General features: G+C 44.6%; 2 protein-coding genes across 4 annotated transcripts in view; one reads left to right on the top strand and one right to left on the bottom strand.

Annotated features, from left to right (window-relative positions):
- Ppp2r5a (protein phosphatase 2 regulatory subunit B'alpha) overlaps positions 1-5,231 on the top strand; it is a 63,308-nt gene extending 58,077 nt beyond the window's left edge. Inside the window, exons 9-13 of the mRNA XM_076831389.1 lie at positions 759-809; positions 1,080-1,199; positions 1,288-1,415; positions 2,121-2,222; positions 4,064-5,231. Coding sequence (XP_076687504.1) covers positions 759-809; positions 1,080-1,199; positions 1,288-1,415; positions 2,121-2,222; positions 4,064-4,196 — 534 coding nt within the window. The 3' untranslated portion in view covers positions 4,197-5,231. The remainder of the gene's footprint in view (positions 1-758; positions 810-1,079; positions 1,200-1,287; positions 1,416-2,120; positions 2,223-4,063) is intronic.
- Positions 5,232-7,062: 1,831 nt separating this feature from the next.
- Positions 7,063-25,240, bottom strand: part of Pacc1 (proton activated chloride channel 1) — a 37,982-nt gene continuing 19,804 nt past the window's right edge. For 2 of the 3 annotated variants that reach the window (XM_076831753.1, XM_076831751.1), the window contains 6 exons: positions 21,532-21,741; positions 20,048-20,199; positions 13,796-13,938; positions 12,277-12,421; positions 9,742-9,849; positions 7,063-7,913 (listed from right to left, as the gene is read on the bottom strand). In XM_076831753.1, the coding sequence (XP_076687868.1) occupies positions 7,752-7,913; positions 9,742-9,849; positions 12,277-12,421; positions 13,796-13,938; positions 20,048-20,199; positions 21,532-21,643 (822 nt within the window). In that variant the 5' untranslated portion in view covers positions 21,644-21,741 and the 3' untranslated portion in view covers positions 7,063-7,751. Of the gene's footprint in view, positions 7,914-9,737; positions 9,850-12,276; positions 12,422-13,795; positions 13,939-20,047; positions 20,200-21,531; positions 21,742-25,240 lie in introns of those variants that run through there. The other variant, XM_076831754.1, reaches the window with a different exon arrangement.

The raw sequence follows: 25,240 nt of genomic DNA, 5'->3' as shown, positions 1-25,240 counted from the left end.
AAAAAGAAAAAGAAAATACAGGTCCTTTCTTGCATTTTGGTTATCTAGATTATGGTAGCCATGAAACAAACTGGGAAACTCGCTGGCTTTTTTTTTTTTTTTTTTTTTTTTGCTTCATAATAGTTTAGATAATATCTAATCTGTTATTTACAGTTTCTCCCTAAAATAACTTCCCTCCTTCACCTCACCACTTTAATCCTGTCTTATTTAGTAGCATATACTGCTGTTGAAATTCTATGTGTATACATAGTTGATCACTCATGTTGATCTCGGTCCATTAGAACATAAGCCCTGTGATAATCAGAAACCTTATCTCTCATTCATGTCTCTAATATGAAGAATGCTGTCTGGGCCAGGTGCAGTGGAGCACACCTGTAATCTCAGTGGCTCGGGCGGCTGAGACAGGAGGATCTCGCAACTTCAAAGCCCACCTCAGCAAAATGGCGAGGTGCTAAGCAGCTCAGTGAGACCCTGTCTCTAATAAAATACAAAATAGGGCTGGGGATGTGGCTCAATGGTCGAGTGCCCCCGAGTTCAATCCCCGGTACCAAAACAAACAAAACTGCTGCTTGGTATATAATAGGCACTCAGTAATTTGTTGAATGAAAGTTTAAAGCTCAGCTGGTATAAACTTAGATATTAAATATATTACTTCAGAATAAATGTTAATTAATCATCATCATTGAAAATGTTCTGGGATTGACTACCTTCATTGTTCAACTCATCCTAAAGTTTTTTGTTTTCATTTTTTCCTTCAGGTGATCAGAGGACTGCTGAAATTTTGGCCAAAAACATGTAGTCAGAAAGAGGTGGGTTCTGTTCACTGAAGTAGAGCACTGTAGCAGAACTGTCCAACCCCAGGGCTGTGAACTTCTCTCAGGCTTGGCCACAGTGTTGCTGACGCAGAGCGGGAGATGTGGGGAGACCTGGTAGGACTGCTGTGCATTACAGTGAATTGTAGACCAACCAGACCTTTTTTGCTCACTTTATAATTTGTAGATTAAACTCATTCATATGGTATCTATATAAACATCATATAATTTATCATTGTTTTTTAAAAGAGAATTTTCTTAACCTAGGTGATGTTTTTAGGAGAAATTGAAGAAATCTTAGATGTCATTGAACCAACACAGTTCAAAAAAATTGAAGAGCCGCTTTTTAAGCAGATATCCAAGTGTGTCTCCAGTTCTCATTTTCAGGTAAGATATTTTCAGTGGCACCATTTTTGGTTTTTACTGTTATTTCTTTTATCTAAAGAGTTTTGACATTTCTGAATGTCTTTTTTAGGTTGCAGAAAGAGCACTGTACTTCTGGAATAATGAATATATTCTCAGTTTGATTGAGGAGAATATTGATAAAATTCTGCCAATTATGTTTGCCAGTTTGTACAAAATTTCCAAAGAACACTGGAATCCGTACGTGTTTTTCTTGTGTTGTCTTTCAAACCTTTTTATCATTTGATTTCCTAACTCATACGTGAAAACCTACAGAGATATGGAACTTATGCCAAAGGTTAACATCACCGTTTTATTCTGTTCTGTATTTTATATACATACAGTTTTATAAAGTTGTAAATGTACTTCAGCATTTGGTGTAAAGTTCTATACCAGTGTGTGGTCAGACGCCATGAGGCATGCAAGGTGCAGGGCAGAGCTGTGCTGCTTGGCTCTCAGTACAGCCTCATCTCTGTGGGTTGCACCGTCCTGGGGAGAAGCTGACATGCTTAAGCCATAGTGACACACAGTAGAATGCATATATATTTCTACTTCCTGTGACATTCTTATGCTGTTTTCCACTTTTGATTTATGGTAATTAGATATTTTTTTAATCTTATTTTAATGTTACTTGGGGTTTCAGATAATGAGACTAGAGCAGAGATTAAGATAACTAGACATATTTATGAGTTTTAAGCATAACATGGGAAGGGTGCAAGTTTTGGGATTACATCATCTTGACCACCACTGGCCATGGGACTTTGAACACATTATAAACCTTTGAAATCTTGGTTTTATCATCTCTAAAACACCCCAAATTAAAGGAATCAGCCAACATTTAAGTTCTCTTAGAATTCTCCAATCTGCTAGCTTCAGTAACCCAGGACTGGCTCCTTTTCATTTCAGGACCATTGTAGCCCTAGTGTACAACGTGCTGAAAACCCTAATGGAAATGAACGGCAAGCTCTTTGATGACCTTACGAGCTCATACAAAGCTGAAAGACAGAGGTATTTGATATTTTGAATTTTAAAATTATCTAACATTTTAGTTAGTAGAATGTGATTCAGTTCAGCAAGATAAAATCTTCTGAGTTATGTTTACAAAGTCAGTTACATTAAATGTAATTTGAAAGTCTCTAAATGAGTCATTTCCAGATAAACTAGCCCCAGCACTTTTTATAAATTTGTTAAGCAGAAAAAGCAGTGACATTTATTATTTAAGGTTGTTACATAATTTACTTACCCTAATGATTAGATTTTAATGTGGATCATAAAGCCTATTTACCTCATTCTGAGCCTTAGATTTCATCAGTCTGGTAGCAGTCTACATTGTGAAATACAATTTATGCTGAATTTCCAATACCAATTTATACAATTTGATTTCTTACATTTATGGAAATCACTTTTGTGCACGTGGGCTTCCATAGAGAGCATCATTCTACACTTGTTCCTTGTGTAATAGTTTTGATAGTTCTGATGCTGCAAATCACCAGAAAGTGGGTTCAAAGGGCAGTGTGGTTCTTTAGGAAGAGGGAACTCACATAATGATATACTCGGGTACTAGTGATGTGCTGTTCCTTGTGTCAAATAAATTTTAGAGGAGAAATGACAGTTCATATCAGCCTTTAGAAACATGGCTTAGTGGTTACCTCTTTGAGAATTTCACCAATTATTATTATAGTCTTGAAATAAATATATGGAAAGTAAATTATTTTTAAAAGTAAGAAGATAGGTACACCGCAAGTAATCAGTGTACCTAAGTCCACCCATCATTCAAGGATAACAGCTACTATTTACTTCTAAAAAGCATATTATCTATTCTGTTTAGAAAAGCTGGAGTTTTTACTACAAATTCCTAGTAATGGTTTTCTTTTGCCAAGTAAGGAAAGAAGCTAGCCCTTCAATAACCCAAAGTATTATTTTTCTTAAATAGCAGTCTTTCAGGCAGGAATAGAAATTAGGCACATGATTTGACTCCCATGAAGCAATGGAAAGAAATGTTTCCCTTAGCTGGGTGTGATGGTAATTCCAGCAACTTGGGAGGCAGAGGCAGGAGGCTTCATGAGTTCAAGGCCAGCCTCAGCAACTTAGCGAGACCCTAGCTCAAAAAAATAAAAAAGAATGGGATGTAGCTCAGGGTAGAGTGCCCTGGGTTCAATCCCCAGTGCCACAGAATAAATTTCCTTTGGAACTGAAATTAAGTTGTTAAAGCAACATATAAACTATCTTGACATTGGCTGTTCAAACTTCAAGGTTTTCATTTGATATGAAAGAGAGGGCTGGGGTTGTGGCTCAGCGGTAGAGTGCTCGCCTTGCATGTGCAAGACCCTGGGTTCGACCCTCAGCACCACATAAAAATAAACAAAATAAAAGTATTATGTACAACCAAAAAATAAATATTAAAAAGAGAGAGAGAGAGAGAGAGGAGAGAGTAAGATACCAACTTGTTGTGACTAGAGATGCAACAGGACGGTGCTTCAGACTGCCCTTGTGGCCCACTGCCATTGGTCTATCATAGTGATCCAGCTGCTACACTGACCACAAGAAGTTAACATTAGAAACTTAATGTCAAAGTGCTTTGTTTACAATAAAGCAGGGTTGTGGTACTGGTCATGTATTGGGAGGGAAAGCCAGTGGTCACCTTCAGTTGGTACAAGAGATGAACAGACTACACTTACAATAGTGACAAAGAGAACTCAGATGCTCCTGGTAGCTGAACACCAGCGCTGTAGCAGAGGGATGTGAGTGACTTGTGGGCCAACAGCGTGTCCTCCAATAAACTACCAAACAGCTTTTTTCTTTAGCTTCTGAAAGAATTCCTGATTACAAAAATTATGATTTATCTACAGAGAGAAGAAGAAGGAATTGGAACGTGAAGAATTATGGAAGAAATTAGAGGAGCTAAAGCTAAAGAAAGCTCTTGAAAAACAGAACAGTGCTTACAACATGCACAGTATTCTCAGCAATAAAAGTGCCGAATAAAAAACAGCCTATCACGTGTGCTGGATAGGCAGAGTTTTGTACACTTTTTTGGAATATGTAAAAATTGCAAAGCAAACCTCATCAATATAATATAATTAAAAGGCCAATTTTTTTTCTGGCAACTGTAAATGAAAAATATATATGGACTAAACATAGCCGTGTGCTGTATCATGGCCACAGTATATTGTAACCTTTGTCTAATCATTGATTTATTGTGTCACTTCTGAAGTTTCACAGAAATGAATTCTATCATCTATGATATGAGTGAGATAATTATGGGAGTGGTAAGAATTATGACTTGAATTCTTTTTTGATTGTGTTGCACATAGATCAAGTAGTCCGCTCTGTATATTTTCTCCTTTTATATTGTGCTTTTGACATTGCTGCAGACCTTAGTTACATCTTAGGAAAAAGAATACTTCCTGAAATAAAACTAAGGTATCATCCTCAGCCTTCCCTTTGTCTCTCCCAGAAACACGATGGTGGGATAACCTGCCCTAAAGTATATTACTGTACTCTGGAATTTGAGCAAAACTTAAATCTCCAGGCTTTTAAAGCACAAAATATAAATAAAAGCTGGGAAAGTAAACCAAAATTCTTCAGATTGTTCCTCATGAATGTCCCCCTTCACCTGCAACACCCCAGAGTGAGCACTCAGCTGGCCTCTGGGTTCATTCCTCCTCTTCCTCTGCAAGGCTGGAGGCAGGGCCTTTCCAGTCCCTGTACCTGCCCCTCCCCCAGGCCCTCCTGACCCAGGGATGGCTCCCACAGTGTGGTGGTGCAGATTGCTAGTTGTCACTGCCTGGCTTTATTTAAAGGGAATGCAGTAGGCTTCCTCTGTAGAGTTCTGAAAAAGCTGACTACATAGAGGTCTTGTATGTTTTTACCTGGTCAAGTATTTCTCACATCTTTTGTTATCAGAGTACCATTCCAATCTCTTAACTTGCAGTTGTGTGGAAAAGTGTTTTGTAATGAAAGATCTTCATTGGGGGATTGAGCAGCATTTAATAAAGTCTATGTTTGTATTTTGCCTTATGTGATCTTTGCTTTTTTCAGCTGCAAGCTTAGCATTCAGGAGAAGCATGCTCCCCTTTAACATACATATGTATATTTACAGAAAATAAAGACAAATTGCAGAATGCATTCCAATTAAAAATAAGAAGATTGTGGGCTGTAGGTTAGTGTTCTAGCCATTTACCAACTTTATCTGTTTTACAGAGTATTTTCATCAAATTAAATTCTAAGTTCTCAGATATTCTTCCATCTTCTTTTATGTTTACCTCTAAATCTAGTTTTAATTAAAACAGAACCAAGATGATAAATCTCATAATCCACAAGACATAACAGCCCATTTTGTGAAGGACAAGGAGACTGGCAGATGAAAGTCAGACATTACTGTAATGACATGTTTTCAGCTACTGATACTTACACCTACTTCTTTAACATTAGTCAGAAACCACCAGAGGCGCTACACAATACTCCCAAGTCACTGTGAAGGGCATCCTCTGCTCTCTGTGGCCTGAGGAGAAACTCTCCCTTCCTGCACAGTGGTTCTTGTCGGACTAGTCTCAAGTGGGAGAGGTATCAAGGGGGTCCCGGCCTGCCACACTAACCCCAGGCCAGCAGCAGTGCTGACAGCCAGAGACCCCACAGCTAAGGGATGATCCTACAACACACTGACAGGAAGGCGAGCTCTTGACTTTCCAAAAAGCAAAAGTCACATCTAAATGTCTATTTTGTAAGCTTAGGGACATTTCTCTTACTAAAGAGCAGCTAGAGTGCATTTTTACAGGCTGCAACTAATAGTTGTTAAAGGTTTGTTTTTATTTTTTGAACAGGTAAATGTGCTTATTTCCTATTTATTAAATATTTACTTAAATATTTGTTATTAAATATTTATGCTTATTTTCTAAAGCACATTTAATAGGTCTCTCCACTTTCCACAATATGACATAGTTTTAGCATGTTCATTGGAGCAAATTTTATTAGCTATTTCAGTAACATTAAAAGGATTTTAGTTGGCTTATTTTTTTCAATTTTTTATTTGGTGGTGGGGATTGAACCCAGGGTTTCACACACACAAATAAGTACCTGCTTTACCACTCAACTACATCCTTAGAGATGCTTTAAAAACATAAAACTAATTTTCAATACTATTAATATAAGCTTTTATGCTTGGCTTTGCATTTACCCTAAATAAAAGTTAAGAGACATTTAGGCTAAAATTTGAATTCTCATGATTTTGTGGAACACGATAGTAGCAGTAACTATTTCTTTACACAAGTTCATTTTTACTATTCAACCAAAGGTTTCTTACTGCTAAGTTAGACACAAGATAAAAATGTCCTATTTAGACATCTGAGTTGTTCTCTTTGCATTATCTAAAGCCAGATTGTGAGTTCAGAACTCACTACTACACCTTCTTTGCATGCGATGGCCATCTAAATACTTTGAAACTCTGAAAACAATTTTTATGATCCTCAGTCAATGTGAAAACTACCTAGGTTTTTTGGGTACTCATCTCTGTCAAAAGCTAGACCAATAGCTTTGAGAGTCACACTGCATTCCCCTTTCTCAGACAGGTAGTTTTGGAGGACCCACTGCCCAGCTTATTCAGGTCTGTGATAGATCCCTCTTCCTGGCCACCTACCACCAATCACCATGCCCAACTTACCTGCCCTGGAATCAGTCATGACCTACCTCAGACGTCAGCTCCATGCTGGGATTCCAGACCCATGCTATGCTGCCTTTTGTTTCTGGAGATAACAGCATGAAAGATATTGGTTGATTCCTGTTGATTTCAATAATGGCAGACTATTCCTTTCGTATTAACTCAACTTTTATTAACCTGTTAATGAAATCAGAATATACTTGAGTAGGCACCTGCTAGGTACATCTCCTAGTGCTTTTGAGTGTTAATCACTTAGACCTGCATTAACACAGACTCCACCCAGAGCAGGTGGCGACTAATGAGTTCATGAGAAATTTAATCACTAGTTTCTAGTGGCTTTTAAAGTCTCATTTAATAGTTAACATTCAGAGAGCTTAGTCAGAGCCTGGACAACACAGATGGTAGAGGATGTCAAAGGGTTTTGGGTACAGTGCACAAGTTCCAAAGCATGACCTGCACATCTTGGTAGACAGGATTTTTGGTAAGAGAAAATCACATTTTCTTCTGTCTACTTCAAAAACGTCAAAGAAAAACCTAAGGGACAAAGGAGAGCCTTAAGCATCCTGCTGAACCTTAACTATACAGTGAACCAAACAGGAAGAAAGGCACCTTCCACAGCCCCACTCCTAAGGCATTGGACAGCTCTGTGAAAAGTTCATTAATAATTTAAATACTTAAATAACTTTCAGGTTATCCACTGATCTTTTCCATCAGACTGGAATCAGCCTCTTTCTGAGTTAGGAGTTCCAGTTTGACAGGCGAGGCCCTCCCTGCGAGGCCCCTTTTCTTCAAGTGAATACAGGATTGCTGGTGGCTCCGATGTCAAAATGGAAGTGATGAGGACTTCCGTGACTGCGGGCAGTTCCCTGGTCACACAGGTGGCTTCAGCTTATGTGGTTTGTGGCCTGACCTCTTCTCTTGAGGTATCGCTTCCTAATTTTGATCATCCATTTCACACTGAGTTTGGCAAACTCCGCTGCTTTAAATAATGCCAAGAAAGCCCCACAGAGAAGAGCAATTGTGTTCCAAGGATTGGCTGTGATTATCTGCAAAACAAGCAAATCCAGGGTTACTGGCTTGCTTCAGACTTCATTATTAAGTCATACAGGTGTTACTGTCAAACCACACTTCCAAATTTATTGAGATGACAAGAAAACACCTGTGTTCTGAAGCTGTCCTAGCTCTGAACTTCCTTCAGGTTATACCTGTCCACAGCTCAGACTGAGGAGAAAAATTCAAATCCCTTAAAGAGATTCTGGAAGAAAAAAATTGTTTCTCAAAAATCTCTGTACAGGGCTGAAGCTGTAGCTCAGTGGCAGAGAGCTTGCCTAGAATATGTGAGGCACCATATACAAATAAAATAAAGGCATTCTGTCCATCTACAACTACAAAACAAAAATTAGAAAATCTCTATACAAATAATATAGTATTCCATACTGAGCTTTAACTTTTAAAAAAAATTTTTATATGTTGATAGACTTTAATTTTATTTATTTATATGTGGTGCTGAGAATCGAATCCAGTACCTCACATATGCTAGGCAAGTGCTCTACCACTGAGCCACAACCAGCCCCCTGAGCTTTAATTTTGTGGCCTAATCTAACAACAGCTTTGCTTTAAGATAAATTTCCCTACAACTATACCCAACCTACAAGAAGGTGAGCTCCTCTTGTTTTTTTCCCATCCTATACACCTTAGTTTCATGGTCCCCTGCCTGTGATGTTTCTCCTATCTTGATTTACCAATCCATCAAAATCTCAGCACTTTCTGACCACTAAGCCAAAACCCTCTCTGTATCTCAGCAAAGCTATTTATCCTACAAACAATTTTGACAGGTACTTGCCTCTGGTATTAGTTATTTAGAGGCAGAGGCTTTCTATTCAATGTCTAAATTCCCAACCAAGTTAAAACAAAAACATTTGGAAGCCCAGTTTAGCAGGGTGACCTGAGACAGAATAAGCCTCAGGGTTCCCACAGGTGAAATGGCTACACCACCACCATTCTGGATTGCTGGGAAGCCAAGTGATGACTCAAGAAAAGCATGCCTCCGGGAATAGGCTCCACTTGGCCCAAAGCAGGCACCTCATGCTGAATACAGTAAGTTAAAAAAAAAAAAAAAAAGGTTCAAATGCACATTTTACAGGTACAGCTCAAAGCTAGTATCCTTCTACCTGGACTCTTCCCAGTAAGCCTTTGCATCTACTCTTTTCTACACAGCCTTGTGGCCATAACAGTAGGGTGGCAAGGAAGACAGCTGTCTTACAAAATCCCTACTTGGTCCCAAGAGTACAAGGTTGAGGCTAAAACTATGAAATTTCTTGCCCTGAGTAATGATCCTGTCAGGACACTTGGTGATTTTTAGACTCAGGCCTGGCTCTAGTGAATGTGGTGCCAGTGAATGTTCCTTTTGCAAAGCCTTTCAATTATGTCTCTCCTTCCAAGGTTGTTGAGTCTGAGGATTTGGGCATTCACTGATGCTTTAATTATTTGTGCCTTTCTGTTCTGACTTACCACAAATAGTAAGTACCTACTGTCTTGTAGAGACCCTTTAAAAAAGAATGAATTCTAATAGTAGTTTATATAGTAGCTTCATGCTTTCTACTTAGTCAATTGATATTACACTGAGCAGCTCCTCAGTGTTGAGCGCTCTGCTAGCTATCAGAGTCATGGTGAACATTATGAACCTCCTCTCTAGAGGAACGAGACTCTAGATGAAGATAAGGTCAATTAAACAAACTACATTCTGTAACATCAATGTCATAGTATAAATTGCAAGCTGCTTGATGCGCTAAAAGAAGTTGAGGTCACTGAGGTAGACTAAGCCTGCAAGAATGCTTCAGGAAAATCGCTCTCATAATCTTAAATACTACTCACATCTTGGACTTTCTGGATGAAAGGATCTTTCCATTCAAAGACCACAAAGAACAACTGAGCGCTTTTCTCGGCAGCTGGCCTCTGGTCAATGTAGTTAACCACGCTGGTCTAGACATGGAGGAGAGAAAGCATTACCACCCAGGGCCCTCCGTTGCCTGAAAGAGCAGGAAGGGGGTCTTAGACTCCAGCTTTTCTGACACCATCTTTTGGAGAAAGACCCAAAGAACTTGTTTACAGAAGATGCCCAAACCAGTATAGTTCCCGAGGCTTCACCGTGGTTTCCACAGTTTTGGGAAACAGGATCTGAGATGTCCAACACGCGTTTTGAGTAGTTACTGAAATTTGTCACCAGGGGCCTATACTCTCAATTAAACCATATATAGACTACCATGGAAGAGTCCCAATTAAAAGCAATAAAAATCCCAAATTCTAAAACACTTGATCTTAAGGATTAGGTATTTCAACACAAAAAGTCTACAGGAACAATTATAGGTCCCAGATCCACAGAGCTAAGCAGTCCTTATAAATATTTAGTAGGTGTGCATGGTAAGACCTGGTTATCAACTAGTAAAGTGACTACGTGGCACCATGGAGAGCAGACAGGTTCCAGGCTGGCCAGCCAGCCTCAGCCCAGGGGCATGGGTTCACCCTCTGATCTGAGCCCATAAAGCAGGACAAAATGTTTACCTCACTGTGGGATGATGAGGATCAAATGAAAAAAAAAAAAAATCTGTGTGGAAGCATTTGAAACTCAAAAGCATAATATAAGAACATTTTTTTGAGTTTTGTTCAAAAGAGCTGATCATCCTGCCAAAAGATTTCTCATTCAGACAGTAATAAAAGGCACCAAAAAAATCCCCTAAGCATAGGTTCACTGAGGGTTTCAGCCCTTTGGTGTCAGATCACTGTAAGAGCCACCAGGTGGGGGCTGCACCTACCAATGAGCTACACCAACACCACCTTTCTCAGAGCCTCTGTGGGGCCAGAGAAGGGCCTGGAGTTCTAAGGAGCAAAGTGCAGAGTAAGAATCCAGGTGACAGCTGGCTTACCAAACAGGAATATTTTAAGGATCTGGGGTCAAGGGCACCTCTTAAGGCAGAAAAAATAGCCTGTTCCTTAATAGTCCTAGGAACTCAGCTCACAAAGAAGCAATTTCAAGTCCACCTAGACAGTCCCCACCTGGACTTGTACATGACTTCTGGCCACAGAGCCCACTCTATCGAGTGGGCCCTTCCATTCCAGCCCAGACTTTTCCTAATGCTGACCCCACAGTCCAGACCAAAAAGATTGCTGCCGAATTCTGGCTGGGCACAAAATAACCGAGCCATCACAAGGCACTTGTAGGTTCAAACAGGAACTACTTTATTGCCCTAACTCTCACTGGCACTCCCCAGGAACTCTCTCAGCCCTCAACCAGGCTCCACAAAAACTCAAAAGTAGGGAGAACTCAAAAGTAGCTGGGGGTGGGGTGGGGGGGGTGCCTGAGGCAGCAGGAGGCACACAGCAGTGGTCTATATACAACTGAATACACAGCCTGTTTCAATCCAGTATCATCCAGTCACAGAAATTATACGCAGCTTAACTTAATTATCATCATCTTAAAGGCTTGCTGGCCTCACCTCAAAACCACTCCTTCTGGCAAAATGCCAGAAGCCATCCCGACTGGGCTGTGGCTCTCAACAGATTGCTTTGGGAGGAACAGAGGTGAGGACAGACACCTCTGCAGCACCTGGCCACATACACACAAGGTAGCCTAGCTCTAAGTGGATGGAGGAGGAGGAGGGCCACTGCAGGTGGAAGCCCCAGACACAGTGACAGTCAACTGCTTTTGCTTACGATGGACCAACTGCCCCCTCAAGGTCGCCCACCTCCATGCCTTTTCCCATGGTCCTCCCAGCTCTCTCGGGATCACAGGAAGGGAAGCCCAGCACACCTCCCAGCTCCAGGTCAGTAGACTGAAGGTTTTTTCCAACAGACTTTGTTAGTAAAACAAAGTCTCAGTATGCATCTGGTATACTTTACAAGTGATATAATGTGCACTATTACTGTTCTGCTCTTATATATATTTTAAAACATTGGACGATAGAAACGTTAAAAGGATGAGATAAATATAAAGTCTTTTCCTCATGCATCCAATGATCATCATGCTCACAGCCCTTCAGACATTACTGTGCCTAGACTTTCTTCCCTGCAAATAATCATTCCCTGTGCTGCTGCCAGCTTCTCAGAGTTCTGCTGGCCTGGGATATCAGATGTAGCTGGGTGTGTTATCCTGATCGCTGCTCCACACCTGTATTTGTGAAAAACGCCAAGGATGGCCAGGCCAGCCACGCACAACTGCACAACGTCCAGGAGAGTATGCCGATCCCTAGTGTGGCATGTGAAGCATTTGCCAGGGTCTGCCTTCTCCTAGTGAAGGTCTACTCACCCCTAGGATCCTGCTCAAAAGAACCCTTTCTGCAAAACTTCCCTCCACCCTAGACTCAAGTTTGGAAAAATCCCCCAATAGTCCCAAGCAAACTCAGAGCCACCTACCTCCTGCCGGAACTCCACTGCTTCCCGCCCATCCTCCTCCTTAGTCTTCACCAGGGACATCTTGACCCAGGTACGGAAGCCCCCAGAGAACTTCCAGCTGGAATAGGCGCTTTCACAGGCCTGCATGAAGCCCGCCTTGTCTGAGCTTGGAGGACAGAAGAAAGGTTCAAGTTAATCTAGGCCTGCCAGCAGGAGCCCACGGTAGCCAGACTCAAATTCCAGCCCCTGCCTCAAGCTGCTTTGCTGGCACAACCAGGACACTGGCCGCTCCCTGCTTTCCCTCCAAAACTTGACTGCCTCAATAGGACTGTTTGTCAGTCAACAGCAAAAGCAAGGTCCATTCCTGCTTGCTCTTCATTTGATTTCAAAGGGGAGTTGGGACCAGGCTGGGATAGGAACCAGATCCCTGCGGCTGCCATTGGGAGAATTCCTCCTCCCTCCCACTCGCTCCTGCTACGGCTCCCACAGCAATCAGCACTTAGATTGTAGAAGCTCCTACAACATGGTGTCCCCAGCTCCTCAGAGAACCAGACTTGAGCAGAGCCGTGAGGCAGCCCTCACTGGCCTTTCGGCTCCTCTATAAGGCCAAGAGAGGGAAAGAGGATTCCTGGGGCAGGGGAGGTCTTGGCCAGAAGGGATGCCCACCCCATCTGGCCTAGGGTGGTGCAGATGCAGGAGAATGAGTGTGCAGAGGCAAACAGAAACCTCAGCATGGCGTGGGAAGCTCACAGAAGGAGCCAGGCATGGGGGACCTCTGAAAAGCCTTCCAGGAAGAAGGCAAGACAGACAGGGAGGGGTAACTACAGGGGCAGAACAAGAGGAAAATGCTAGGGCAGAGGCTCTGAGCTCTGGGTAGAAGGCCGGAGCAGCAGTGGTGTGGGACAGTGGAGGCAGCTCCCTCCTGTTCAGGGGATGTGTGGCTGGTATATGTGCCACCCTGCAGCAACTTTCTATGATTGGTGCCCCAGGGCTCAGCAGGACCTGGTGGAGACATGCAGAAAATGCTCCCAATCTAATGAGCACCAGAGATGCACCACAACGTGTCCCAGAGATGGCACCACAATGTGTCCCCAAAGCAGCGTGTTTGAAGCAGGCAGGAACTTTATGATGATCAGGACAGATTCACCATAAAGAAAGACCAACGGCAGCTACGGCAAGCACACTGTGCCTAAGTTTCTATGCATGCTCCAGGTGAAACCAAGGTCCCAGGTGGGGACCTGTCATCACAGGGGCTGATGGATAGAAGGCAGCCCCTGCTACCCTCCAGCAGCCCCAGGCGATGGGCCAGACCCAATAAAGTCTTAGGACCACACTCTGTGAGAGCAAGGACGCTCTTCCACACCACATCTGCTCAACTCTGCAGAGATTATTCAATGGACAGGCTGAGCTCACTTCCCTAGCCATGGGACATCTGCAACACTATGCCCTGCCCTCACCCCTACATCCTCAGCATGGGGTCCACAAGGCTGGAAGAGGTAAAAAGCTGATAGCAAGACCACCGTGAACCCTGAGAGGCCACCTTTGCAAGAACTCCTGGAAGGAAGAGAACAGGAGGTAGTCGATGGCGCTGAAGTCCTCGCTGGTCTCATTCAGGCGGAACTGGAGGAAGACCAGCTCCCGTTTCTTCACTTCCCGGGGCCCCTGGACAACCAGGGCAGATTTCTGCAGGGACACAAATGCAGAATCTCAGTCATGGGAGGACTGCCTGGTCCCCAGACCCTCACCTGGGCACACAGAGGCTTTTAAGTCTAACAGCAAAAGGACTGATGGGACAGACATCACTCCTCACCCCGCGGCCCTGCCCAGCACACACTGTAAGGGTAAAAGAAATTCAAGTTACAGCGTAAAAGTTAAAGTGTAAAAGACCGGGCATTGTAAAGTCTCTAAGCTGCAAGGCCTGAGTTAAAAAGTAAAGGACCAGGTATTGTTAAGTTCCTCTGCTACCCACAAAACCTGAAATTCCTGTAGCTGTTAGGACAATACCTGAACTGCCCAGTAAATATTCCCACTGACTCTCTGGTTGTTCAATAACCTAGGACCCTGTGTAGCCTGGCACGTAGGCATTCAGGCCCCAAAACCAATCAGTTTGAATGTGTACCCCGCTTAGCAGTGGCCAATCACCCCCGCCCAATCTGTTCCTGCCAATGAATAAACTAATCATGTCTAAGAATTGTTGTTTGATTTTCCCGCGGCGCGTGATGATTTGTTAAAGGAGACTGTGATGTATACAAAGCCCCCGCCCTCCCCAATAAGTGTACTTAAGCACGGCTCAACCCCTGCCCGGGGCTCTGGGCTGCTCTCCCTATTTGAGTGAGCAGGGAGCCCCAGTGCGTTGGATTGGATCCTCAATAAACCCCTTTTGCTATTGCATGAGTTGGTCACTTGGTGGTCTCTTCCTCCAACGTTTCGCTGGACCCTTACAACACGTTACTGCCCACTTCTCTCACTGGCTGGCAGAGCTACAGATGCTCACCTTTGTTTAGTAAGGATGTTCACTTCCATCTGTTTCTTCCAGTCTGTCACTTTTCTCTTAATTTAGTTGATAATATTATTTTTATATGGAAGCTTTACATATAACAATCAATTTGTACTTTACAATCAAATCTGTAGATCTTTTTCTTTATGGTTTCTGGATTTGCTTGTGAAAAAGCCAGAATTCCATCAATGTTCTTATTTCTTTCTAGGACTTTTTAAATCTTTTACACATTGAGATACTCATACACTTGCCTTTAAGGTTTTTGTTGTTGTTTTTATTTTATTTTTTTTTTAATATTTTTAAAGTTGTTGATAGACCTTTATTTTATTTATTTATATGTGGTGCTGAGAATCGAACCCAGTGCCTCACACATGCTAGACAAGTGCTCTACCACTGAGCCACAGCCCCAACCCTGCCTTTAAGTTTTGTCGAGTGTGAAACAGGGACGAAACTCCCACCCCACCAACAAAGAATAAATTTTTTAAAGCCAGCCCCCAACCGCCTTTTTCTAGGCTAGATTCAAGTATAGAACCACCATACGTGTCTACTCCCAGCCCTGACACTGCCCACAAACACCGTGTCTCTCTGCACCAAGCCCCTGCTCCTGGGACACCTATGGCCTTAGAGGGGTCCTCCTCTCACAGTGCTCCTCCCACCCTGCACTTGCCTGGGTCATTACTGTACACATGTTCTCCTAAGTGTACTTTTATTTTTTTGGTACCAAGGATTGAACCCAGGGGCACTTAACCACGGAGCCACACCCCCAGGCCTTTTAAAAAATATTTTATTTAGAGATAGGAACTCACTAAGTTGCTAAGGCTGGCTTTGAAATCGTGATCCTCCTGCCTCAGCCTCCAGAGCCCCTGGGATTATAGGCATGTGCCACCTTACTGGCCTAAGTGCACTTTCAAACTAGTTTGTTTACTTCCATAAAAGCCCCCTTTAACGGTGATGAAACGGAGGGCTAATTTGAGAAAAGAGTATCTTTACATCAATTTTTACAAATGTTCTACAAATCTTTGAAAAGCATGAGTATACTATCAGGTAACGAGGTTCTCTCTCTCACACACACACACACCAAATCTACTAAAGGTGCTATCCAATCTTCATGCTTTATTACTGAAGATACGTGAATTTTTTGAGGGTATTAAAATCACACTCTAACGTGAGGGTATTTTTTTTTAAAAAAACAGGTTTTACCAAAAATATACAAATGGAGGGGCTGGGGATGTGGCTCAAGTGGTAGCGCGCTCGCCTGGCATGCGTGCAGCCCGGGTTCGATTCTCAGCACCACGTACAAACAAAAGATGTTGTGTCCGCCAATAACTAAAAAATAAATATCAAAAATTTCTCTCTCTCTCTCTCTCTCTCTCTCTCTCTCTCTCTCTCTCTCTCTCTCCTCTCTCTCTCTTTAAAAAAAATTATAAAAAAAATAAAAATAAAAATAAAATAAAAATTATACAAATGGCACCTGTTCTATACATAAAGATTGACGATTGTTCATTCTTGGTGGGAAGTCATGGAATGGAAGCTCTGATCAACATTCACCAGCCCCCTTCTAGAACCCTCTGCACCTGGAATTCCACCTGGATGGTCACACTGCCACCCCATCTCTTCTGATTATTCTTGAATTTTCTCGGAGCCCTTGTCCATCCATCTATCTTCATCCTTTCCATGACATTTTCCTGGAAGTAGGCTGCAGAGAAGACTGTCCCCAGACTCCCCCACCGACTCCCTCCTTCAGCACAAGAAGGAACTTCCCAGCCTGAGATTCCAGAATACAGCCACCTTGCTGGAGCCCCATTTCTGGCCTCACGTGCAGCCATGTGATGAAGTTCCTGGAATGTGCAGCAGTGACTCACGCAGTCCCGAATTATTTCCTAAAAGCAGAACTGCTAGCCCTCCGCTTCTCCCCTTCCCAGGAGTGAGCATGTCCTCACTACTGTCCATGTGGATCAGGACGACACCCAGCAGGCAGCACAGGATCAGGACGACACCCAGCAGGCAGCACAGGATGGAAGCTGTGGCTGGACCATCCCATGAGGTGGCACTGCCCACGGTGCAGCCCTGCCTGCATGCCTGCAGGTTCCCAGAGACAAGTGGCCTCTCTACCTTATCAGCCACCACAGTTGGGTGTTTGCTTTTACCCAGGAGCTGTGCCCATTCTCTGAGCAACACACACTGTGTTAGCTGCAAGTGGAGTATGAGATTAGTGAAAAACTTAACATCCAGGCATCCGCTTAACACTTGGGTGGTGGGAACACTGATCCTGTAGGCTGGAAGGCAGTTCACAGTATTTGATGAAAGTTATTGACCCTTAAATTGAGAAAACAAGAAAGAAACCAAGTATGACTGGATGAGACCCTCAATGGGGGTCACTTTCACCTGGACGCAAATAGCCAGAAGTCTGCCTGTTTCCGCAAAGAGGAAGCTCATTGCAAAGGCAAGAGGAGGAAGGTAAGAACGAGTCAGCTCCAGGTGTGCAATTTCAACCCTAAGGTCAGGCCCCAAATGCCACAAGCAGGGAGCTGAGCAGCGTAATCTGCCACCCCACTGAGGACACAAGGCAGATCTCCCAGCAGATGAGGCAGAGCACATAGGAGTCTCCCCAGGACAGCAGAAAGGTCAAACTAAGGAGCTGACTTCATGCCAAGGCAGGGGCCTCGCAGTCCTGCCCTGCGGGGCTCCCATCCCCCTTTCCACATGGGAGCTCTGGTGTTCCAACTTCTTCCTCCCCTACTGTGTTTGTTTCTGTTATTATTTTTATGAAGACGAGAGTCTTGCTGTGTTGCCCAGGCTGACCTCGAACTCCTAGGCTCAAGCCATCCCCCTGCCTAGTCTCCGAGTAGCTGGGTCTGGAGGCAAGTGCCACAGGCCAGTCTCCTGCATTAGTCCACACAGGCTTCATTCAGGGAGCCGATGGAGGAGGAGATAACCTCTCTGTTAGTTCATAGCTTTGGGGCTCTAAGGACCTGATGGAGAATACCAATCATCACTCAGAGCTGAAGGCAGCAACTACATTTAACTTCATTTTCACAAAAACAAACTCTTTGTGTCCCCTTACTTCATGAGTTTTTATGATACTTAAAATTACAAACTACTATAACAAGCACAACCTGCATAAGCAGGTTTGGGAGAAAGGCAGCTGACTCCTGAGCATGGTACTCGGCTGGGGCAAGAGAAGGGCCAATCCAGGTCAGGCCTGGCGGTGCCGAGCAGTTCACCAGCGTGTTTTACGGAGGGGACAAAGAGAGCCAGGAGTGCAGACCGTTTTTCCATCACAGATTCTGCTCTACATTCAGGATTTTACAAAGTGCTCTCCTGTTTGTTTTAGTCCGTTTTCCTATTCTGGACTGGGTTCTGCTGGTTCATCTTGGTCCTTTTCTTTGTTGGTCCCATGTAAGTGTCTAGAGACCGCTAATGACCAGGATAACAAGTAGAGGTCTGAAACGCAGTTCCTCCCACAGTGGCATATTTGTTTCTCTGCTGCCCCTCTCCCGCACCCGGCAGGCCAGCTGGGAGTGCTTTGCATGAAGGGCAGGGAGCCCAGCTTGGCTCTTCCAGTCTTTTGCTTCTGGAAGAGACTCCTGCCCCTCAGTATCTTCCTGCTGCCCACAGTGCAGCTCAGTCTCAGCTCTGCTATCTCCACTGTCTATGCACAGAACCTTCCCTCGGCTCGTGGAGAGAATGATTCTAGGGTCTGTCACCCAGAAGTGACACTGTCCCAGCAGCTCTGCCTCCACAGGGAGGGCAAGGGCTTCGGCTGGCTTGGCCAACAGGCTGTCCCTTCATGACAACACTGCTGACAGAGGACACTGGTTCTCTGAACGTGCCAACTTCAAGCTAGAGGTGGAAGGGAAGGCTGTACCTCCTGAGCCACCCTCCTGTACCTATTTTAGGTCACAGGTTTTCTCTGATTTGTCTGCTCCAACATTCAGTCCCAACCTGCCATTTATAGTTTCCACTAGTCCCTCAAAATTCCTGGAGTGCCAGTGATATGTTCGTAGTTTGAAAAGCTATTATTAATATTCTACCCTACCCTAGTTTTTACCCTAGTTTTAATGGGATTTTAGTGGAATGCATAAACCAATTAATGAAAAAGTCTTGGTTTGATCCTTTCTTCTTAAAACCTCATCAATAGCTCCGGGGCACCCAAAGGAGGAAAATCAGCTGCACAGGATGACATGGTGTTTTTCTCAGCTGCCCTTACTTCTGCCCACAGCTGCATCTCCCACATTCTTCCAGGGGCACCTGGTCCTAGAAACAGCCCTACTATGATCTCACCCAGAGGCACAGACCCAACAGGCCACCTCCTCCCTTTCTGTCTCAGTAGGTAGTTCTCTGTCCAGAAAAATTCTTTCCCTCTGGAAAACTTTCACACAGCCTCTATCAATCCCTCCTGAGAACACGGCTGGAAAAGTCAAAGCGTAACTAGATACCAGGTCCGTTCCAGGCTTCAAGAGCCCTGTGCAGGTGCTACTCCTCTCGTAACTAGATACCAGGTCCGTTCCAGGCTTCAAGAGCCCTGTGCAGGTGCTACTCCTCTCACCATGCTCAGAGCCTCAACCAGCCATCAGGTCCCCAGCTGAACTGTGCTGTGTGACAGCAGAGCTAGAGGGTCCTCACTCCCAAACCAGGACTCCTCCTTTATACTGGCAAATATATTCAAAATATGGATTCCCAGGTCCTATCCTTAGGAATTATGATCCAGCTGACCTCCTCGGAACCTAGGAATCTATAATTTCAAAAAGCACCCTGCGCTGGGTGTGGTGGCGCATGCCTGTAATCCCAGTAGCTCAGGAGGCTGAGGCAGGAGGATCGTGAGTTCAAAGCCAACCTCAGCAACAGCGAGGCACTAAGCAACTCAGTGAGAACCTGTCTCTAAATAAAATACAAAATAGGGCTGGGGATGTGGCTCAGTGGTCAAGTGCCCCTGAGTTCAATCCCAGGTTACCACACCCACCCCCCCACCAAAAAAAAAAAAAACCCACATCCTGGTAATTCTATCAAGCAGTCAGGAAGGAACCTACTTCACCACATCATAACAGCCTGGCCCTCTGCCCTGCAGACTTCTATCAAGGACAGATCTCATCCCACTGTCAGGAATCTGAGGGTCACTCTCTAAAAGATGAAGGCCTCATGGTCTGAAATGCAGAGGATCCAGCCATGGATCTCAGAGACCAAGGACCCATATCCACAAGTGTGAGGAGGCCTCCTGGGAAGAAGAAAATCTGGGCCCTGGGTGTGGAGCAAGCAGAGAGCACACTGCCTAGACCCAGCTCAGCGAGTTACTACCATGGTCTGATTGGAGAAGGGGTGTGTGTAGTTGATCCTCTGGGTGGTGCAATTCATGTCGCCGGGCTGGCCAGGATTCATCAGAGGTGGAATGACCTCATAATGGTGCTTACAGCTGAGAAGCTGGGCCTGACCAGGGTAAAGGGCGATACCTGGGAACACAAACAGGGAAAAGTAACTGTTAGAACTCAGTCCCCGACCAAACCCTTGAACCAATAATCTATGTTACAGACTCCTAGAGTGACTGCTGAGAAGGAAACAGAAAGGGTGATGGTATGGGGAACCACGCCCTCCTCAGTAAGCTCCGCCCAGCCTGGAAGACAGAGGCCAGTGCCCACCCCAAAGCCTGCTCCCCACAGAGCCAGCTCCACTCCTCTGAGGGAGCCTCCTAGGCTCAGCCCAGCTGTGCATCCAGGGCCTGTCACCACCTGCAGATCTGCTGGAAGCCTCTGGACTATAGGCATCCCCAGAACTCACACTGTCATGTCTGCTGACTGGGAGTCCCCAGTGTGCGGGCGGCATCCCAAGAGTCCTCCCCTTTCCCTGCTAAGACACCCACCCGGTTTACAGCTCTACTGATGACATCTGTCCCATCTCAAGGGCAGAAATGCTGAGAGCAGCATGTGGCATCAGAGACAGGCAGAGTCAGAGTGACAAGAGATGGGACACTGCAAGTAAGACCCACAGAGACCATAGTAGACAGAGAGGAGGGACGAACATGAAATAGTAAAGTCCAGCCTGGGAGCCATGTCCAGCATGCCCGGGGAATGGCAGGGTGTCCCAGGCAGAGGGGTCCCTGACTCTGGCTCTGCTCTATGAGCAGGCTGTCCTGAGGGTTGCTCAAGGACATTGTCTTAGCAAAGCAGATGGTACACACCAGGTGGGCAGGGCCTGGGTGCACAGAGCTCAGGCCTCTCTGTTCACTCCTAGGCTTCCAGAGCCCCAGTGCCAGCCCCACCATGCTGGAGCTGAGTGTGTTACTACCAGCAGAGAAGATGCCCCACCTGGGGACCAGACACACCAATGGAGCAAGAAAGTTATACTGGGCATGGTCTGGAGCTCCTCTCCTGGAAGAGCCTCTGTCCTTCTCTGAATGGATGTGCCTTCCCCTGCCACCCTCCCCTGGCAGGGGAAGGCACAGTCAACCCTGACTCTGACCTCCCCTCATCTCTAGCGTGCCAGCCTGGACTCCTTTCCAGAAGCCCTCTGCCTCCCCACACTCCCCTTGGCTCCTCCCTCTTTTTCCTCCTCCTCCCAGAAACTCGCTGCCCACTGTGTACTCCTCAAAGCCTGGCAGCAAGCCCACCTCTGCAAAGCTCTCCTGACCGCCCAGGAGCCACGCCTGGCCCATGGCTCTCCTCAGCACACTCTGCAGGTCCTGGCAGCAGCATGGGGGTGGTGTCTACACCTGGACACCTCCACCAGTGCTGTGGGTATGGAGGTGGCTGGGGGAGGGGATTGCCAGCTGACCCCCAGGGCTCTACCTGGAGCGTCATAGCGATCCACCTCCTTGTAAGACACAGACATGACAGGGTGCTTGAGCTTCTCACGGAAGTCCATGATGGTCTGGTAGACCAGGAAGACGGCCACGGCCATGAGCAGCAGGTAGATGAAGATGAGCAGGACTGAGAAGACGTTCTTGAGGCAGGCCTTGCTGAAGCGGAGGCTGCTGGAGGCGGACTCACTGTCCAGGCCTGACAACAAACACCAGAGCATGACCCGGAGTACAGGGACAGAGCGGCCAGGGACAGTCAGCAACCACCCCCCTCACCGGCCTTAGCAAGGAGGTGAGGTTGCCCACACCCGAGTCTCCCACCTCACCCCCAAACATAACAGAGGGCACTTACACACCTGTACCACACAGCACCCCGCCAGGCAGAGGCACCAAGACATTGGCTAACGGCCATTACTGTCTACAGGGACAGACGATCATAAATCCAACAAATGAGCTGGCCCCGGCCTACCTCTCTGGCCTTTTCCCTTACTCCATTTCCTGAGGTCCCCAGGTCCAGCTCCACTGAGTGACCCTCTGTCCTTCCAGAGTCCCTCTCAGCCCTGCTGTGGCTCACATTCGCCACTCCCTGTGCCTGTCTGTAGCACTCTCCTCCCACAGCTGACTTCCACCTCATCCTTCCGGCTTCCATTTAGAAAGGCATTTTCCCAAAGAAGCCTTCTCTGGACTGGTCACTTTATCTGGATAACCCTCCCTCAGTGCCCCCAGGGAACCCTATATGTCTCCTACTTCATCACAGCAATCTCTTTGAGTTTTCCCTACTCCTAAGCTACAAGCTCCATGAGGGCAGAGTCAAGAGCAGTCCTGTCCATAACTGAGTCCCAGAGCTCCCTGTGCCTGTATTCTGTGCTTCCATGCTGACGGACCAAATACGTCTTGATGTCACTCCTACAACACAGCTCTGCTTCCCCCACCTGCTCACATGCCTAGATTGCTCTGTAACGGGCTGAACTGTGTTCCCCAAAAAAACTCCTGTGTTGAAACCCTAACTCCCACTGTGACTCTATTTGGAGATAGGGTCCCTAAAGGGCTAGTCATTCAAACAAGGTCATAAGGATGGGGCCCTGATCCCACAGGACTGATGTCCTTATAAGAAAAGAGACAAGAGAACGTAAAACGTGCACACCTCGGGAAAGGCGTGTGAGAGGGCGCCTTCTGCAAGCCAAGGGGAGAGCCCTCGCCATTGAGCAGCCCTGCAGGTGCCTCGACCTTGATCTAGCCTCCAGACTGTAAGAACTGAAGCCACCCAGCTGGGGTACTTTGTTGTGGCAGCCTCAGATGACATTCCCACAGTGCTCCCACTGCTCCCTGGCTGACTCCTCAAAGAAAAACCCTCTTTTCTGCATAGCACACCTGGGGACAAGACTGGGGACAAGGGAGGAATTTGAATAGAAGCCCAAAAGGAATCTATATGGTTTCTGATGTCAGCAATGAGACAGTAGCTTGGTCACAGCACCCTGGCACAAACATTATAAAATTTGAAGAATATATTTGAAATTATTTGAAGGCATTGAAGAATGATCACAAGCAGGTAAAGTTAGAAGACAATCTATCACTGGAAGAGAAGAACTGCCCCTTGGTAAGATCTATGAGTTTATACTTTTTGCCTGAAGGTACATGCCAACCCCTAAGAGACACACTCAGGATGACAGAGTTCAGGCAGGGAAGAGTGGCCAGGAAGTTAAGGAGGAATCCACATATGGGGTGAATCTCCTGAAGCTGTAAATTAGTAATATGCTCAAATCATTGGCTGGAGACCCTTGGGGGGCTGGGGGGGTGGAATAAAGCAACTGAAAACTGAATGAGGAAGGAATGATTTCAGCTGCAGGGAGAAGGGAGTTTAAAGCTCGATCGAGTCTTGCCATACTAACCTGCTAAGACAGAATCTAGAATCTCTATCATTCATGATGCCAATAAGAGTAAGTTCAAACAAAACTTACTAGCATGCAAAGAAACCAGAGGATATGACCCAAACTCAAGGGAAAAAGGAATCGACAGCAACCCACACCAAGATAACCCAGATGTAGCAATTAGCAGACAGGAACTTCGCAGCACTTAAAGGACATAAAAGAAAATGTATGTCAAAGAGAGAAAGTACAAAAAAAGAACCAGAGTAGTTTATGGCAGTCACACAGCAATGTAAATATATTCAATACCACTGAACTGTAGGCACACATATGGTTAAGATGGGGAATTTTATATCTATGTATCTTACCACAATAAAAATATTAAAGAATCCAACGGAAATTCTAAAACTGAAAAAGAGAGTAAGATTAACATTTTACATAAGCTTAACAGCAGATGATGGCAGAGAAAATGAGTCAGTGAACTTGAAATTAGATGAAAAGAAATTATCCAACCTGAAGAAAACATTGAAGGGGAAAAAAAACGAAGCCTGCGAGTATCTTCTAGTCTAATGACAAGCAACTGGAGGGGAAAAGGGGAAAAAAAAAAGTAGAGTTGCAAAAAAAATTTTTGTAATAGATTAAAAACATCAGCACACTGAAAAAAGACCATCCACTGACAGATCCAAGAAACAAAATACATGGCAAGCATGATAAGAAAACTACTCCTAGGCAAATTACAGTCAAATGAGTGTGCAAAAATAAGAGAAAATTCTTGAAAGCACTTAGGAAAAAACAACAAAAACACACTATGTAGAGGGAACTGGCACAAACAATGACTTGGTTCTGGTCAGCAATTAAGGAAGCTCAAAGGGGCTGGGGCTGTAGCTCAGGGGCAGAGCGCTTGCCTAACATGTGTGAGGCATTGGCTGGATCTTTAACACCACAAAAAAATAATAAAATAAAGGCATGCTGTCCATATACAACTACAAAAAAAATAAATAAATAAAAGGAGGCCCAAAGATAACAGAACAGCTTAGAAGTTGCTGAAAGAAAAACACTGTCAACCCAGAATTCTATATTGAGAAAAACTTCAAAAATGAAGATAAAATGAAGATATTTCCAAGCACAAAAGCTGAGATAATTCATCACCAGCAGTCCTGCACTATAATGCATGATAAAGACAATCCTGGGAAACACAAGGAAACGACCATGTGGTAACTGATGTATAAGAAATAACTATCATAAGAAATAAAATCACCAGAAATGCTAAACAGGTGGGTAAGTATAAGAAGCTATTTATAATTTTAACTCCTAAGGTCTATACAATATTGTCAAATTTATAATCTGTAGGAAAGAACAAAGAAATAACACACAAAAAAATTAGACAACTAGACAAAAGAAAGATGGGAGAAGCAAATTCAAGCATATCAATAATCACATTGAATGTAAATGGACTGAACACTCAAAAGGCAGAGGACTGGGATATAGCTCAGTTGGTAGAATGCTTGCCTTGCATGCCCAAGGCCCTGGGTTTAATCCCTAGCACCACCAAAAAAATAAAAAATAAAAATAAATAAAAGGCAGAGATTGTTTGCCTAAATTAAAAAAAAAACAAGTCCCAACTACGTGCAATAAAAACATGAACTTAAATACAGAGTATCTGTTCATAATTGTTTTCATTTTTCCTTATGTAAAAGCAGGATCAGCACAGAACTATCAAAGTATTCTTGGTTGGTAAAGATAAGACAATCATTCTTTACTGCTATAAACATGCATCAAGCACCAATTCTATATGCAAGACTTCATACTAGGTACTTCAGAGAGACACCAATA

Source organism: Callospermophilus lateralis, chromosome 13 (genome assembly GCF_048772815.1).
Source record: "Callospermophilus lateralis isolate mCalLat2 chromosome 13, mCalLat2.hap1, whole genome shotgun sequence".
Taxonomy (NCBI): Eukaryota; Metazoa; Chordata; class Mammalia; order Rodentia; family Sciuridae; genus Callospermophilus; species Callospermophilus lateralis.
This window is presented reverse-complemented; position numbering and strand designations above follow the sequence as displayed.